At 35.2% G+C, this 18,443-nt stretch overlaps 1 protein-coding gene across 1 annotated transcript in view; it reads right to left on the bottom strand.

Annotated features, from left to right (window-relative positions):
* WDR27 (WD repeat domain 27) overlaps positions 1 to 18,443 on the bottom strand; it is a gene marked incomplete at both ends in the record, with an annotated part of 32,565 nt that overhangs the window by 10,929 nt on the left and 3,193 nt on the right. Inside the window, 13 exon segments of the mRNA XM_010194743.1 lie at positions 1,013 to 1,118; positions 1,269 to 1,300; positions 4,243 to 4,307; positions 4,802 to 4,880; positions 6,399 to 6,475; positions 9,855 to 9,988; positions 10,940 to 11,012; positions 11,460 to 11,558; positions 12,709 to 12,841; positions 14,564 to 14,638; positions 14,641 to 14,674; positions 15,560 to 15,630; positions 16,672 to 16,723. Of these exon segments, the coding sequence (XP_010193045.1) occupies positions 1,013 to 1,118; positions 1,269 to 1,300; positions 4,243 to 4,307; positions 4,802 to 4,880; positions 6,399 to 6,475; positions 9,855 to 9,988; positions 10,940 to 11,012; positions 11,460 to 11,558; positions 12,709 to 12,841; positions 14,564 to 14,638; positions 14,641 to 14,674; positions 15,560 to 15,630; positions 16,672 to 16,723 (1,030 nt within the window).

Genomic DNA, 18,443 nt, shown 5'->3' with positions numbered 1-18,443 from the left:
TCAATAAAAACTCAAAACACTATTCCTGCCTGGAGTTTATGTGACTTACACTATGAATTTGCTCAAATTAATCAGTGATACATAAACATTTCTAAAAGTTTATGAACATGCTATTGTGGAAAAATATGCCCACAAGGCATATTTTCACCAATTTCCTCATATAAATAGGAAATTATCAGTAATGTTACCTCCATTAATTATTGCAACACCACCGCTGCTTCCAAAAAATAAAATTAATATTACTCAAAAAAAAAAGTTTTCAGAAATCAGTTATCAGACTTTTACTTAGAAATAATTTTCTAAAATAAATTAAAATAGTCTACCCTTATATTTGTTAAGGCCTGCTAGTAAATGACAGTCATCTTCCATAATGAACTTTCACAGTAAATCAGTCCTGCTATATGAATTTTAATTTATAATATTTACTGTTCTTAAAAATTTAACAGATAGTTCTTGTAGAAATTTAGAATTCTTTTTTAAGGCTCATTTACAATGTTAAGTAATGCACATGTGTTTGCTTGTGCACACACTTTTGCAGATACGGATTTCTCCATAGGAATAGTCCCTTTTTTTTTTTCAAACACTTGTTCTTTAGAAGTCTGGAGCTGCAAACCAAATATATTTGTTGCAAAGTCATCATAGTCAATTTTTGACTAATAATCTGTTACAATATATTACTGCAATATATACATGCATTATCATTTCAAGGTACTGTATTTATTATTTCTATTTAAGTATTGTAATATAAATACACATTGCATATTGCAATTTATAATATGATACATAACTATTTAACTCCAAGAAAACTGAGAAATGGGAAAAGCTGGTAGGCATTTTAATTCTAGAACAAAATTAACCAATCAAAGAAGTAACTTCTACATCTTGGATGAGCACTATCTCTTCTCCTCCATTCTTCTCAAGGTGATGTAAGTGGAATCTTTTCATTACTATGACATTCTAGGTTAAACTCAATTATATACTATTTCTTTAATAATGTAATTCGTAAATTTACCTGAAAAAACATTACGGGTATCAGTTAGATTGGAATTGAATATCAGTACAGAGCTGTCAGCCAGGCCATAAGCCAGCATCTTGCCATCACCTGTAAAGAAGAATGTCTAATGATTTATATCTGGGGACAAAAGAGGAAAAAATAAGGGAGAGTGGAGCAAGAGAGGATAGCAGTGAGAGATAGGAAGGAAATGAAGCACAGAATTCAAATCAATGCTATTAGGCTCTCTGTAAAATTATTTTTAAAAAGGTACCACCTGAACATCTCCTTCATTAATCTCCTGAGCATCTTTACAAAGAAGAAGGCAATAAAATTAATGCTTGACTTCACCAACACTAAGCACTGCTATTCACTGTCCAAGTATCATCCACATTGCAGGTTCAGAATACTATGTTCCACAACATATTTTTTCCCCACATTATGGTAACAGAAACAGATAAGAGATCCATATTTCTGATCTCTGAAAGTCATCTACTAAAAGTGAATTTTAAGTGTGTTACACAATGGAGTAGACATATATGCTAAGACAACATATTCCAGAATCTTTTTTCTGTTAACAGTTGTTAAATGCACCAGTATACTAAACTGGCAAAGAACTACTTCATAAAAACATTTTTCGTTTTATCTGAAAGCAGTATTTTAGTTTACTTTTTCTCCAAGTATTAGTAATTGCATCTACTAAATAATGTCGTTAAATAATTTCATCACAAAAATGAGATAAGTAGTCCTGGAAAAAATATTTTAAAAATGTATGCCTCACAAATTTATAGGTATTAAGTCTTTGAGCTAAATGGTGGAGCCCTTCTGCAGATTTCTTCCACTTTTCTAAAGTTTTGACAGTATGTATTTTGAGCATGAAAGCTGATTGGCAAGTATACCAGGTAAGTAATACAAGTCATAAAAACAATTAAAAACACATAAACCTTCTTGTGCATACAGAAAGAGAGAAAATAATTTTGCATGGCATTTGGGTCCTTGTTTAACAGAACATGATCTCAAATCCTGAAGAAAACTTTTCTAACAAAGTAACAAGTTATAACTCATAACTCCTTTAATACTACAAAAGGATATTTAATAAATCTAAGAAGGTTTGCATTAACTCATTAATGCGACTTTACAACCTCTTAAGTTTTACTTAAGTTTTCTACTCAATTCTCTTTCTATTATGTTTAAAGATGCACATAATTTTAATTATTGTGATTCATACTTTATAAAGACCATTTGAAACACTCTTCCAAGCTGCAATTCCAAGTTGCAAATTTGCAACATAAAATGTATTGTAAAGATAGGAAGCATCTGGTCAATACAAACTAGTACAATAACAGAACACCTCTTTACAAACTTACAATAATATGATATTTTTTTTTTTACTTGAAGAAAAAAAACCTGCAAATTTTGCTAAATTATGGTTGTTTAAGCCTGTGTGTGTATGCATGCATGTGCGAGAGACAAATACGGGAACAGAGAAAGATGTTTCTTCCTCAAAGTAAAAGAGGGTTTATAATTAAAATGTATTCTCAAAACTACAGCAATGCCTTGCTAAAAAGTAACTTTTAGTTCTAAGCACATGCAGCATTCCTAGAAATGAGCTCTCTGCAATCACTTTCAAGAGTCATAAAAATAATTTCTTCCCACCCTCTAGGGAGCACGTATGGCCGGAATATGATTTAGAAAAGTTCCTGATTGCATATAACTTCTCTTACTTCTTGAAGATGAAAGTTACTCTGGTCCCAGAAATATTTATAAAGATAAGCATTTTTAAATACTTTGAAAATATTGCGGTTAGCAGAGTGTACACTGACATCATTATATACTTGGTAATACATTTGATTGCTGATCTAAAAAAATTGTTTCTGTATATTTGTATGGATTGAAAATGTCTAAATCTATTACAAAACTCACTTCTTCAAAGAAAAATATCCTTCTTTAGATTATATGGAAGAATTCAATTTTTTTGTATTAAAATATATAAAATTGAATACTCTTTAAATAAGAAATAGGAGTGTGCTGATTCTTTTGAAGCAGAACTTCAGCTTTTAATACACCCTAATAACACTAAGTTAATGTCTCAGAAAATAAATCCCTTAGTGAAAGAACTTGTTAGACTACTAATTTTCAAGTTGCAGTGGGAAAGTCATAGAATAAATCTAAAAGGAAACAAGATGTAAATTCAGAGAACAATTCTTTTGCATATGTGTTAGCAGCTTGCATGGTTTTATACTAAAATTTTTTTTACTAAATAAATAAAAAAGAGAAAGAGAGGGAAAAACATTAAGATGCCTAAATCCAGTAGATTTGCATTTCAATTACGAAATACATGTGCTTTGGGAGCTATTCTAAATGTCTTTATATAAATATATCCTGGAAAACTTATGTTAAATTCAAGAAGAGAGATATAATGAATTTTAAATTGTCATACTGAAATTACTCCTATCATCAACTATTATGAATTCATGAAATCAAGAATTAACATGGACTTGTCCATAAAATGAAACTTAAGTTGCACACCTATCTAATAAAAGTGTTTAAAGAACGTAAACTCTACGCTGTTGTGACAATAAGCAATATGAAAAATCTCTCCATATGTAAAAATAAAAAATATACTGATAATCTATTTAACAAGATACTAAAAAGAAAAAAAAAACCACAAAAATGTTACAGTGCTAGGTACAAAACAAAGTGATTAAGTAGGTTAATGTATCATAAAATCAAACAAACCAATCTAGAAATTATCTAAAGTACTCATCTAAAGGCTTGCCTAAGTGTGCAAGGATTACAAAAATTTAGTCTTAAGTGTTTAAGAAACAGTTTATAAAAAAAGAGAAAAATTATGGCATTAACCATTATTTGCTTTTATGTTTGTACTACAGAGAACAAAGACTTTATATAAAACTAAAGAATAAAAAAGTATATATGTAATATACTCATTTAACATATCACACCAATTAACACAAAAGTGCCAGTTCTAAAAAAAAATCCATTCTTTGTGTCCACAGTGATGAAGAATCCACTGGTAAAATTATATCATTATATATAGTCTGTTTAAATCTATTAGAGCAAACTTTCATTAACTTAAGATAACATGATTTTAGGGGCGAATAAGGCACATGAGCTGAAATCATTAAGTGATGAGAGAAGCAGCTACGAAGTGCATTTCCAATAGAACTGTATTTATCCTCATTTTAATTTGTTCTTCCTCTAATGGAGTTGCTAGAATACCTACTGTATACAACTGGTCTTCCACTTTGATATTTCATTTTTCTTCAGTTTGCTATTTGGAGAAAACATGGTCATCCTACAAAAAAGAACACAGACTCTCCTATATGAAACATTAAATGTTGCATGAGAAAAATAGTTTATTTCCAATAAAAACCAATCCTAATTCCTTCATACTATTTATAACTACTAGTAATGTCAGTAGGTAAGATAATGTACACATTGACAATGTAACTTTCTAATGGTCTAGTGCTCGAGTTTGCATCCAAGCTTTGCTTTCTGTGAGTTATTTGTTGGATAATGCATTCTGAAGGTCAAAATCCATTCAAACAAAGTTCTCAGACATTTCTTTCTGCAAGCTGAAGAAACACAAAGAGTTTAATCATACAAAGGAGACACAATGGCTAATAGAGATTTTGGAAGGAAGTTGAACACTAGCCAGAAGCTGTGAAAATTTTGGCTTACAACATATTTTTTATTAATTAATTGATTCATTTCACAGTCATGAACTCTGTTATGAGACAAAACATCACACATCACTAAAACAGACAAAATAGTAATGTATCTACTCACTGTGGTGCTGCTGTATATCCTGACGACTTTATTTTATTATGGAAAACCAATGGCTGATCTTTCCTCATGCTTTTCGCTCCTATAGAAAAATGATTTAATATTCATTATTTTTTTTAACATAATATTTTTACTGTTAAGTTACTTAGTTAAGCTAGCACAGTAGAAATATTTGATACAGAAGACATTTACAACCAGTCACTCTAAAATAACAATTACTGAGAAAAGGAAAGAAATCTTAACTGTTATGTTGCATAACATCCCTCCAATAATATCAATAAGTAGGAACTCTGCTAAACTTTGAATTAACAAGAACATTGTTCTGAGGAACTTTTTTCATCATTCACAAATGTGTTTTGTAGTTGCCTATTTTATGTTTAGACTTTATAATGCACTAGCTATAATACATTCACACTTTATATCTGGAATATAGAATGCATCTAAATATCTAAAATTAACAAACTGGCTGGGGCATACACAAATGTTTGAGGTTTTACATGTTTTAAGTCATTAATAATGTCTGCATTCACATTGCTGAACTAAAAAGCCTGAATGGCAGCCTCCAGCCCAAAACTAAATATGACTATTTCGCATCAGCAGAAACAACCTAATTTTAAAAATGGTTTAAAGGGGAAAATCTTGTTGATATTCCCAGGGACAAACATCAGGAGCATTGGAAGTGATCTCATGAGCACATTTCTATGCTGAGGATAGAAGCTCCTTCAACTGCCACCAGCTAACCTTGCTCTTTATGTAGCAATGACGCAGAAAATAGTCCTTCCTGGGAAGTTCCCAATACCACTTGCCATAAGACATCATAGGATTTCCTTACAGCACATAATCTACTTGAGTGTGATGTGTCAACAAGGGCAGTACAGGCATCAGTGCTGAGTGTCCAAAGCAGCCTGAAATTCTAGCTAAAACACTGTGGATGCATGCTTGGAATATCATACATCACTAAAGATATAACCTTTGACATTCTAACAGGTCCAGCAAGTACAGTCAATACAGTAAAAATAGATTATTTCTACATGTCTCCAGCTACCAACATTTTTACACTTTTCCTAAAGAAAAGATGATGATGCAAAAATTGTCAGAAACTGAATTAACAGCAACTGGAAGTCAGACCTTTTTATTTTTAAACAGTAGACCATTGAGGCACAAAATTATCTTCCCAAACTTGCAAGTATTGACAAAAGGCTATTCAGGACAACAAAATTAACAAAAACTGGTAACCAAAGTTAAGAAAGAAATAACAAATTATACAGAAAAATATATTGCATGCTATGGAAAATGGATTACTTATGAAAAATGTAAGCATTCTACACACTTTAAACTCTTTGAAAATCCACAGGAAGTTCTTAGAGGATTGTCTTCAAAAGAAGAAAAGTACCATATCATCACCATTTTTACTACAAATACATATGTAGGATATAAAATACCACTAGAAGTATAATATCCTTCCTACTAAAATAAAAATGCAATACAATATATATTTTAAATAGAAATTTACTGCATTAAGCACCACCCAGTTGGGAGTCAGTTACTGTTATTAAAAATATAACTTTATAAATTCATTTCAAGATTGGTTTATACTTACCAAGTGTTTTACTGGAATGTTTTTTCAAGTTTTTCTTTAAACACTTATGCAATGGAGAATTCGACAATAAAGAACGCCTAAGTTATAAAACCAAACACAAAAATTCATCAGTGTAATGGACAAAAGCATCAGATCAGGAAAAACTGTCAAAACTTCTTTTTAGCTATTTGTGTGCATGTGTGTATGTATGTATATATGTGATAACAGTGAGATTTTCTTAAATATAAATCAGGCACAGTAGATTAGTTATCAGCTGAGATACCCAGCAGCACAGACAAGCCTTGGCCCTGACTAGATTGACAGACCATTGCATTTACATGTTAAATCCCATTTCTGTGAATAATAACCAATTATTTTATTATAAGCACTGAAATCTGCACTTTGGTATATATTGTACGATTTTTATTGTCTTCAAGATGTCCTGGAAATCATTTACAGGTACATGAAGGACAAGAAAGCACTAGTCAGCATGGATACACCAAGGGGAAGTCATGCATGATCAACCTGATAAAACTGCTATGATAATATGACTGCCTTGGTAAATGAGGGGAGATTAGTGGATTATTGTCTACTTTGATTTCAGTAAGGCTTTCTACACTGTGTCCACATAGAAAAGCTGCTGAAGTATAGGCTTGATGAGCACACAGGGAGGTGGACAGAAAACCAGCTGAACAGCCAGGCCCAGACAGTGATGATCAGTGGCACAAAGTCTACTTGTAGGCCAGTAACCAGTGGAGTACCCCAAGCATCAATACTGGTCCAATTCCATTTGACATCTGCACTAATACTTTAGTAAGGCCTTGGATACCATTTTTAACAGCATTCTTCTGCAGAAACTGGCTGCTCGTGGCTCGTAAGGGTGTACTCTTCACTGGGTAAAAAAACTGTCTGGATGGCCAAGCCCAAAGAGTTGTGGTGAAGGGAGTTAAATCCAGTTGGTGGCCAGTCACAAGAGGTGTTCCACAGGGCCTAGTACTGGGGCCAGTTCTGTATAATATCTATATCAATTATCTGGGCAAGAGGATCAGGTGCACCCTCAGTAAGTTTGCAGATGACGCCAAGTTGGGAGGGAGTGTTGATCTGCTTAAGGGTAGGAAGGCTGTACAGAGGCATCTGGACAGGCTGAATCAATGGGCTGAGTCTAACTGTATGAGCTTCAACAAGGCCAAGTGCCAGGTCCTTCACTTGGGTCACAACAACCCCATGTAACACTACAGGCTTGAGGATGAGTGGCTGAAAAGCTGCCTGGTGGAAAAGAACCTGAGGCTGTTTGATTCTATGATACTAACAACCTGAATGAAGGACCATAGTGTACCCTCACCATGTTTGCTGACGATACAAAACTGAGAGGAGTGTCTGATTTGTGCTGCCATCCAGAGAGATATCCACATGCTGGAAAAATGAGCTGACAGCAACCTCAGGAAGTTCAACAAGAGGAAATGCAAAGTCCTTCTGGGGGGGAACAACCCTATGCATAAGTAAGGTGTAGCCAGGCCCTGTGCCCACTGCCCAGTGAAGAAAACAGAGGCAATGGACAAAAATTGAAATGCAGGAGGTTCCCTCTGAACATCAGAAAACACTTTTCTACTGTCAGGGTGACTGAGCACTGGCATAGGTTGCCCAGAGAGATTGTGGAGTATCCCTCCCTGCAGATATTAAAAAGTTGTATGGACATGGTGCTGAGCAACTGGCTCTAGGTGGCTCTGTTTGAGCAGGGAAGTTAGACAAGATGGCCGACGGAAGTGCCTTACAATCTCAACCACTCTGTGATTCTGTGATTTCTACCACTCGATACAACTAAAGCATGACAGGAAAACATGTAAAATAAAAACATGTCAACAAATAGCACTGTACAAAATCACAGAATTACAGAATTTTAGGAGTTGGAAGGGACCTCAAAAGATCATCCAGTCCAACTCGCCTGCCAAAGCAGGATCTCCTACATTAGGTCACATAGGAACACGTCCAGGCAGGTTTTGAATGTCTCCGAAGAAGGAGGCTCCACAACCTCTCTGGGCAGCCTGGTCCAGTGCTCTGCCACTCTCACAGTGAATAAGTTTTTCCTTATGTTTACATGGACCCTCTTATGCTCCAGCTTGCACTCATTGCCCCTTGTCCTATCATTGGACATCACTGAGAAGAGCCTGGCTCCTTCTTCCTGACATTCGTCCTTTACATATTTATAAACATTAATTAAGTCACCCCTAAGTCTCCTCCAAGCTAAAGAGACCCAGCTCCCTCAATCACTCCTCATAAGGGAGATGCTCCACTCCCTCAATCATCTCTGTGGCCCTGCACTGGACTCTTTCAAGCAGTTCCCTGTCCTTGAACTGAGGGGCCCAGAACTGGACACAATATTCCGGATGTAGTCTCACCAGGGCAGAGTAGAGGGGAAGGAGAACCTCTCTTGACCTACTAACCACCCCCCTCCTGATACACCCCAGGATGCCATTGGCCTTCTTGGCTGCAAGGGCACAGTGCTGGCTCATGGTCATCCTGCAGTACTCCAGGATCCCCAGGTCCCTTTCCCACTGTGCTGTTCCCCAGTAGGTCAGTCCTCCCCTATACATGGGGTTGTTCTTTCCCAGATGCAAGACTCTACACTTGCCCTTGTTTCTCCCCGCCCAACTCTCCAGCCTGTCCAGGTCTCACTGAATGGCAGCACAGCCTTCTGGAGTGTCAGCCACTCCTCCCCGTTCTGTGTCATCAGCAAACTTGCTGACAGTGCACTCTGTTCCCTCGTCCAGGTTGTTGATGAATATATTGAATAGTACTGGTCCCAGTACTGACCCCTGGGGGACTCCACTGGATACAGGCCTCCAACTTTCCTTCAGCCAGTTCACAATCCACCTCACTACCCCATCACCCAGACCACACTTCCTCACTTTAGCTGCGAGGAGGCTGCTGGAGACAGCGTCAAATGCTTTACTGAAATCAAGATAAACCACATCCACTGCCCTACACAACCACATGTATCCACCTGGTTATGTCCTCCTAAAAGGCTACCAGGTTGGTCAAACATAACTTCCCCTTGGTAAAACCATGCTGCCTGCTCCTTATGACTCTCTGATCCTTGATATGCCTAGATACAGCACCAAGGATAAGTTGTTCCATCACCTTTCCAGGGATGGAGGTGAGGCTGACTGGGCTGTAGTTACCCAGGTCCTCCTTCTTGCCCTTTTAGAAGACTGGAGGGACATTTGCTTCCCTCCGGTCCTCAGGCACCTCTCCTGTTGCCCACGACTTATCCAGGATGATGGAGAGTGGCCTAGCAATGACTTCTGCCAGCTCCCTCAGCACCTGCAGGTGCATCCCATCATGGCCCATGGATTTATGGATGTCCAGACTACTGGATATCCATATATCCATAAAAAAACATCTGATGCACTTCAGTGCCAGGAAAAAAAAATGCATAATCTAACTCAGAGGAAAAAAACGTTTAAAGCTATTTTGTACCTGGCAATAACCGATAGACTGCTTTTGTTTCTACACAGGAGAAAACCACTCTGCTGAGTTCTCACCAATGCAGCAAGGTTAATTTCTAACACAGCAATTGTATCTTCAAACATGGAGGTGATCAAGCATAAAACCTGTAGCAGTTATACCATAAAATAACACTCCATTTACTTCACAATGTAAGCTCCAACACTAAAACATTTATAATGGAAAATAAAATAACTTTGTGTCATTTATGAAAATTAGTCAAAAATACCCATGGGTTTAGTCTTGCAAAGCATTAAACAGTAAAAAGTGGTAAATGCTGTCCTTCAAAAATAGGCTTATGTTGCTTAAATACAGTCTTAACAGACTTGCATACCTAACAGTCACAGAAATTCCAATACCTTCTACAATAGAGATATTTCTGCAGTAAGAGTTGTGAGAACAGAAGCACACATGGAAGAAAGATTGGTTTCAGAGACATGCTGAGAACATGCTAAGAACTATTTTAAAATAAAATCCTTCTTTAAAACAAAACACTGCTATGCTAAATATGTGGAAAACCTAGATCACCTCAGTTCTGTAGAAAAACTGTAGCATCAAAAATGGAGTATACAAACAAGAAAGCCTTTCATTTCCTTAAAAGACTTTTAGTGACTTCATATGTAAATTTTCTCACAACTCAAATAGTTCTCACAGATTTCTTGGAAGTATTCAGAAACAGTTGATCTTAACATTTGAGAAACGAGGTAAAACAATGCTTATATCTTTTTTCCTCAAAAAGATTGCCTCTGCTTCTGCAATGGTAATTCTTGACATTCAAGGTACACACCAAAAATTATTTAAAAAAAAAAATAAATCACCTTTTGCATATTAATAACTTTGGACAGTACACAAACTGCGAGAACTTTAAAACTACCCAGCTGTTTAAACTAGTAGATTCTATAAAGAAGAATCAACCCTATACAGAGAAACTACTATGTAATTCACATGAGGCAAAAAATAAGTGTACATTAATCCATAAACAAAATACATAATTAATAGTTATTTAAAACAACTGGAAATGTAAACTTTCATTAAATAAATGTTTACTGTATACTTACATTTCCATTAATTGCCTTCCTTGTTAATGCACACGATCTGGCAAACTGAATTCTGAGGTCACTACAGTCTTTACCAAAAAGAACATAGTGCTATAAAACTGTATTTGCATTTCAAAAGAAAAAAAACTATCACTAAGTCTGGAAAAAAACCAAAATTACTCTTCCTAATTTGACACCACCATAATCCTGTCTTCAATGTACATCCTTCTAGTTTACCTCCACATTGTGAAGTAGGATAACATTCCTTTAAGTATTTAAGTATTTAAGACTTACAAATTGCAAAATTGGATAAAAATTTTTTGGTAGCCACTACAGAAAGGTAGTGCCAATGCATCTTCTGAGGCACGTCAGCAATGCCAAAAAAACATACGAAAATGAATTAGACAAAATCTTTAAAAAAACCTCAGTTTCTACTGTACTCTGCTATTTCCCAAATTAGTTCTTAGACTATTTGTATGAGAAAACACAGGAAAGAAATCACATTATGGTACAGTCAAATACTTTATAATCATACCTTTGTAAGGTAAAAAAACCTTCTAATTCAAAGTTTGCCATATTAATTACTAACAAGCCAGTAGAGCTTCCTATCCAAAAATAGCTAGTATTCAGGGCAGAAGATCTATTAAAAAAAAAGAGAAAAAAATTATCTGAGTATGATAAAGAAGCTTTTCTTATTACCATGTAAGATAAAACAATTATTTCCTATAGCTCAGATCAAGCCTATAGTTTTGATAAAGACAATTTTTTTGTTGATTTGAGAGTGGTATTATACAAGCAATAAGACTAATTGACTGTAATAATACATCTTCTGGCCCTAAGAGTCCTGACACTCTATTAAAGTATGCCTGAGATGTACGTCTTAAAAATCATCATTTCCTTCCTCCCAGTGTTAGTCCTTTATGAAAACTAGGCATCATGAAAATAACTGTTTGCTAAGAAGTACTACAATTTTATTTAAAGACAAACAAAATGATCCAGGAGTGCTGGATATTTTTCCTCTCTGTTTATCAAAAATTCTTTATGTATCTAACCAGAGGAACAATAAGTTATATCTGTACAATCCACCATAGTGCAAAAGGTGGAAAAAATGTTTCCTGAAACATGATGTGGCTGATAAATTTATCCAAATGACAATCATAAATAACAACAAAAACAAGTTGCTCTATGAAACAGTTCTTGTGGCAGCATCCTGAACAGATCCCCAGGTGCCCAATAATATGGTTAAAACTCTCTTCAGGAAAGAAATGCAATATAAGGATTCACTTAGGCATCTCCCCTACCTGGACAACCAATTCCATGGGAAGGAGTAAAAATGTCATACTTTGAAATGCCTGTCTCTCTGACGGAAGTCTGTTTAGAATAGGTCATGTAGTTCAAAAGTTATTTAAATTTGAATTTGAAAGGCAAACTGACATGGGTACTCAATGACTGCATCCGACTTATTTACTTAGGAAAGCAAACTAAAAATAAATTCGGCTTTTTCATTCTAATTGACTTCTTAATTTTTTTTTTTTTTTGCTGATCTTCCCTGATCAACTGGTATCTACTAGATGCTAAAACAGATATAACCAATGCCATTTTTATAAAATCATTTTCAGACTGGAGACTACTTTTAACTTTGTATCAGTTTGTGTATATTATCTGCCTAGAATGAGCCCCCATAACCTGCACATCACTAAATTAATTGATTTTCCTATTGTAGTTTTTTTAATAGGAACTCCTAGGAATAGATTTCAGCCATATACTTAGTGGCATTTTCAAAGACTGACATGTTTTCTTCATTATGGGAACATACTAAAAAGTCACAGTGTTCAATTAAGAGGATAGGCAATGATGTTTCCACTGATCCTTCTGGTCTCATGTTCTTTGTTTTGCAGAGCTCAGAAGTATTTTGCCCTTCAGCTAAGAAAGACAATCAACAATACTATTAAAAACAATGAAATAAGAGAAACAGAGAGAATTTAAGGGGGAATTAGACGTAGTAAAGTAGCATGAACTAAGACCACACTCAAGAAGTTTCTGTTTCAAAAGATGGATATGTCCTAAGAGCAAGTACTCTTGAAATATCTTTCCTCATTATTATGTTATTTTTAGTACCAACTTGCAAGACGACCACAGGACTCCGAGACGACTCTATAAGAGTTATAAATCGAAGACTTTTATTTTATCAGAGGCTGCGCTTTTATAGTCCAAAATCCCTTAGTCACACTACATAAGCATTTCTATTGGTTACATATATGTGTCCATATTATCTAAGCTAATACATGATTGGTTACTATCTTACATGTCACCGCCCACATCCGGGTCAGGTTGGTTTACTTCCGCTTCCTGTTGGTTTACTTCCGGGTTGTTCTCTTGCCGCATCGTCGTACTTTCTCTTTCTTTATCCCTGTGTCATCTTAAGGTGGTCTTTCTAAATTACAGAATTCTTAAGGTGGTGATTCCAAGCCATAGAACTCTATATAATCATATCCATTTTAGTTCATGAAGCCTCCAACACCAACTTCTTTCAAATACATAGAGATCAAATCCAAAGAGCCTACTTAAGGACTGAAGAGGAGCTGGCAGAATTTTAAGTGTGTTCATCTCAAAAGTGACTCTGAAAGCCATATTCCAACAACTCTTAAATATGCTGCATATCAGTCCACTTAGCCTGAAAATTCCTTTGACACTAGTTACAGCATAATCCAAAGACAAGAGGGAAAGCCACCTCAGTCTGATCTTCCCAAGGAGTCTCCAATTGATTATGCATGTGCAGTTCACATCTAGGAACTACTAGCAGTGAATTCAGCATTAGGCACAGACACTACATCATTCTCTTTCAAACATCCAAAGACGAAAGTGACATCTATATATTTTAAATAACAACAAGAAATGTAGCGATCTTTCTCATTATCTTAGGACCTTAGAACTATTGAAGCTGGACCACGAGGCAGCTAAGAACACAGCAGTCACTGGAGCCAAAAAAAGAGCAAGCAAGAGAAAACAGATCTCCCTTTCCCTAAAGAAAGCTTCCTCTTGCTTGCCTTCTGGAGGAACTCAACTCACTTTGGCTAGTGCACTGGTAGTCTGAATGACTCATTTGGGAACATGGAATCACCTTGCTGGTTACCACTGCAGTCTTCAAAGACTTAAACTACTCTGTGTTATACCACTAAAAATACCACAGTCAGAGAAACATCATATAAATGGAGGCACTCATATAGATTAAAAAAAAAAAAGAGAGAGATTCCTAGAAGCTTCAAAGGTAACTGAGAAATGGTACTCCTCTTAGACAACAGATGAATTTTTAGGCACTGATTCTGTTCTCACTTAAGACTTGGGCAATGACTTCAACAAAAACCAAATACTTATTAGTTCACATCATGCAATGTTTTATAAGCAGATATATTGGCCAAGATTATAATATAGACATACATGTATAATTCTTTCCAGATATGTCAAATAATTCTTTCCAAATATGCCAATACTCAACTCCATATCAGCTCAGTAAGAATTCCATGCCATAGTCTGAGACTCATAACTATCACTTACAATAAATGCTCATGGTATAAAAAGCACACACTCAGTAGCTAATAACAACTAGAATATATCATAAAAAGCATTCTAGAAGCACTGTGCTACCTCTTTCTTTTCCAGATTTCCACGTTTTATTGCAGAAATTCTCTTGCTCTTTCTTTAAGTTGACATGTGCCACATGTAATTATGATCAATTATTAAACTGAAGATCCAAAGCTACAAGAAAAAGAAAAAGCAAGTGCAATAATCTTTTGACACTAAACACAAAACTTACATAGATACAAACTAAATGTCCACTATTTAAACTGTTGATGTAACTAATTAATTTTCATATCTGGAATCTCACCTTGAACCAGAAATTTAATCATATGCATTTTTAAGATTATCAAAGGATATACTCAATATTAGCAAAAGCAGACATTATCAATTTGAACTGTGCATTTAATTCCCACATATTTATGTCTTGGAAAAAAACTCCTCATAGACTTTCACACAATCAGAAATCACAGGTAATCTGCATGTTATTGATTACTGAGTCATGTGTATGAATTTCATTTATACTTTTCCCTTTACAGGCATCACTATAGCTAAATCTTTAATTTTCTTCACAATTCACTGAATGGTAGCACTGAAGGAAAACAGCTGGAAAATCTCAAGTAAATATATTCTCAACATCAAATTAAAGAGGAGGTGAAATGCATCGTCACATTTCTCACATTTTTATTAGAATTCCAACATGCTGAAATCATAGTCTTTTCCACTTAGTATCATGTATTACATTCCTCAGCCAAAATAGAAGAATCCTATTTTTCACCTTTATTTTAAACAGTTATATTTATAGTCTCTCAATGTACTCCTCTTATATAATCACTGATTGTGCTCTTAAAACTTTCCTGGTTTTCAGGGAACAGTTTCCATTTTGTAATAGCTGTCTTATATACCATATATGGTTTATGCACAAAGCATTGAATGATGCTTACTAAAGTAACTGTTGCAACGGTTCAAAATATGTATGCAGATTTTGAAGCTTTTTATACACAGATACATTAATAATAGTTGACTGTTCTGACATGTAGACTAAGCTTAATGCGTAATTCTTACCTGTCCCTCAGTACATCCAGTGATAATCTGTTTATTTTCTTCATTGATTAGCAGACTTAGCAAAGGAAATGCTGGTTTTAAAAAGATTAAAATTATTTCCAGACTATACACAAGTCAGATATTTTATTAAAAATGGCTGAAAAAAACCACCTTACTGCAATTCTTATGGTTGCTCAATGCTTTGTGTGCCTTAGCCTTTGGGTTGCTAAGAGCTTTCCAATAGCAGGTCTATGGCCTGCCTTTCACCCAAGCCGCTGTGGCAGTAGTTTTCCCATGCTGTTCCCACGCTGTTATCCTCATTGCCTTGCATCTGCAAACCCTGATACAGTCATTAAGGCAGGTTTTCAAGGGAAGCAATTACCACAGACAACCAGGGGGAAATCATCCCTTCCTCTCCTTTCCTACTATGTGGTTTTAGCTTTTAGTTTACTTGAGGTCATCCAATAATACATATGCACAAAGCTTAACAACTAATCTCCATGCAGCTCATGCCCCCAGAGTGTGCTGCAATCACCACTAACTGCACCAGGCAGGAGCAATAAAAGGGGAGTTTGAGCAGGTCCTGTTGAAAGCTACACGGAAAAGTGCTATTAGAGAAGGGGTCTCTACTGTACTGGAGACAACACTTGCCCTCCTTCTCTTCTCTCCTTTTACTCTCATCTTTCCACAAATGTAGCTTTCACCTTTAAAGTCAATATATGCCATCCGCTACAGACACTGCTAATAAATCTATATATGGTATACTTAAAGTATTTCCTTCCATGTCATATACAAAACATGAAAGAAAACACCACTTAGTACTCAGACAGTGGAACTGTACCTACAAAACAAGGGAGCTTCATTTGCATATCTCCATAAATGGCAACAGCTACATGCACATCCTGTACAAAAAGAGCTGTTTATGAAAGGACACTAAAATTATCTATCCAGAAGTACACTTTAAAGGATAATATATTTGCTACTCACTTTGAAGGATAATATGTTTACTACTAGCTAGTCTAATAGAATTATTTTCACTACAGCAACTAAATACTTCTATAATAACTTTATATGATCGTTCAGAGATATTTTTTTTTTGCTATGAAAAAGTACACATAAAAAAGAAAACTTACCTGTTAATACTCCTGACTGATATATCAACTGGCTGGTAGAAAAGTTCCACACCTTTAGGGAAAAAGAAATGAAATAAAAATAATAATAAAAAATAAAAGATGGGCACCTACTTAGATCTTTAAGAAAAGCACTAACTTCAACGGCCATCGCGTGGTGAAAACTGAGAAATGCAGCCATTGAAAGCAATGCAATCTGGTAATGATTCTTTTCAGCCTTTTTTCTAACTATGTAGGGCTTTGTTTAATTGGTAAGTATCCATAGTGAAAAAAAGTGAAACTCACCTGGTACGGATGCACAAAGTAATCATTAGCAATTATTATCATCTTTGCTTAGGTTTATCTCTTAGCAACCTAAACCAAATTAATGAAAATACATATTTGAACTGGTTCTAGTTTTCACACAGGGAGCCTGCATAATTTCACAATTTACATATTGGGCTCTTGGATAAGAGGTTCTTATTACTAATGATACTGATTACAATCCATAGGCCCACTATAAGTCAACTTTCATTATCACCATGACTGTTTCTAAGTGATGTATCCTATGCTTAATAGTTGATTGAGAAAGCTAAATAAAATAAAATTTTTCCTCTCATGTTGTTACTTCTATGAGCCTTCCTCTCCACAAATACTTCCATGATGTTTATCATAGCTATCACAGCTGAGATTGAAAAATTCAGAGCCAGACAGTCCCTGCTTCCTAAACAAGGCTGTGAGCCTTTGTTTAGCCTCCAAGCTTTTTTTTTTGTTCATGTTTCATTTATTTCTGAATGTAAACGTCATTCTGAAAAGCTGTTTCCTAAGATCTTGTTTCACAAATTTATCTCAAGACATTCCCACTTGTTTCACTTCTTTAGCCAAGTAAAAAGGCTAGAGGAGCATAAGGTTTTGGACACTGCAAGTCCTGCAATCACAGGAGCCAACTATCATAGACTCCAGCATGGCTGCCCTCAGAGAATTAAACCTGATCTACAGAACCAGGCATAGAAAACAAAACTTAAAGACTTACTAAATTATTTGAGAGACTTGCAAAATATTTTCATTTCTTTATCATTTTAGTCCTATTATTTATCAAGGTAAAAAAACCCCCACAATTTATTCATTAGGATTTTGTATAATTTATCAAGTCTTCATTAAATTAATATGAAGCATATAGATATTTTTCTTCAGCCAATTTTACCTCGACTTAATTTCTTGTATCAGCATAAACTAAATTAGGAATATCAATCAGAAAGTCAGAATTATTATTATTTCCTAAAATTCTAATTCAATCTTTGCATTTTTGTCCAAGATGAAGACAAAAATAAAGATCAGATTTTTTCCAGAACAGTTATACAAAAATTACATTTAGAGGAAAAAAAAACAAAAACAACAATGAAAAAATCCCACCAAAACAAAAAGAAAAAAACCCAACAAACCAAAACCAAACCAAACAAACTAAAATACTTTTAATACAGCAAACTTTAACTTTACTTTAGCTTGTAGGACCAAATGTTGGGCTATGCTTACAATCAGTAGTAGACTAAGCTGTTTTTAATCAAGGTACCCACCCCAGTATCTACTGGAAGATACACCCGGGTTCACTCCATGTTTCCCCTTACTAAGTTGTCTTCAGTTGCCCTTGTGTACAGCAGCAGCAATCCATGTTGTCACTATATAAATTTTTGTCTGACAAAAAATCCTACCAGTATACAATAACCCAGCCATTGCATGCAAAAACTCAAACCAATATTCCCAAGAGGGAAAATTCCAATCAATGTCAGCAGATTCAA

The sequence above is a fragment of the Mesitornis unicolor genome, unplaced genomic scaffold, assembly GCF_000695765.1.
Source record: "Mesitornis unicolor isolate BGI_N332 unplaced genomic scaffold, ASM69576v1 scaffold8451, whole genome shotgun sequence".
Classification (NCBI taxonomy): domain Eukaryota; kingdom Metazoa; phylum Chordata; class Aves; order Mesitornithiformes; family Mesitornithidae; genus Mesitornis; species Mesitornis unicolor.
Note: the sequence above shows the minus strand (reverse complement) of the source record. Positions and strands in the feature narration are given on the sequence as shown.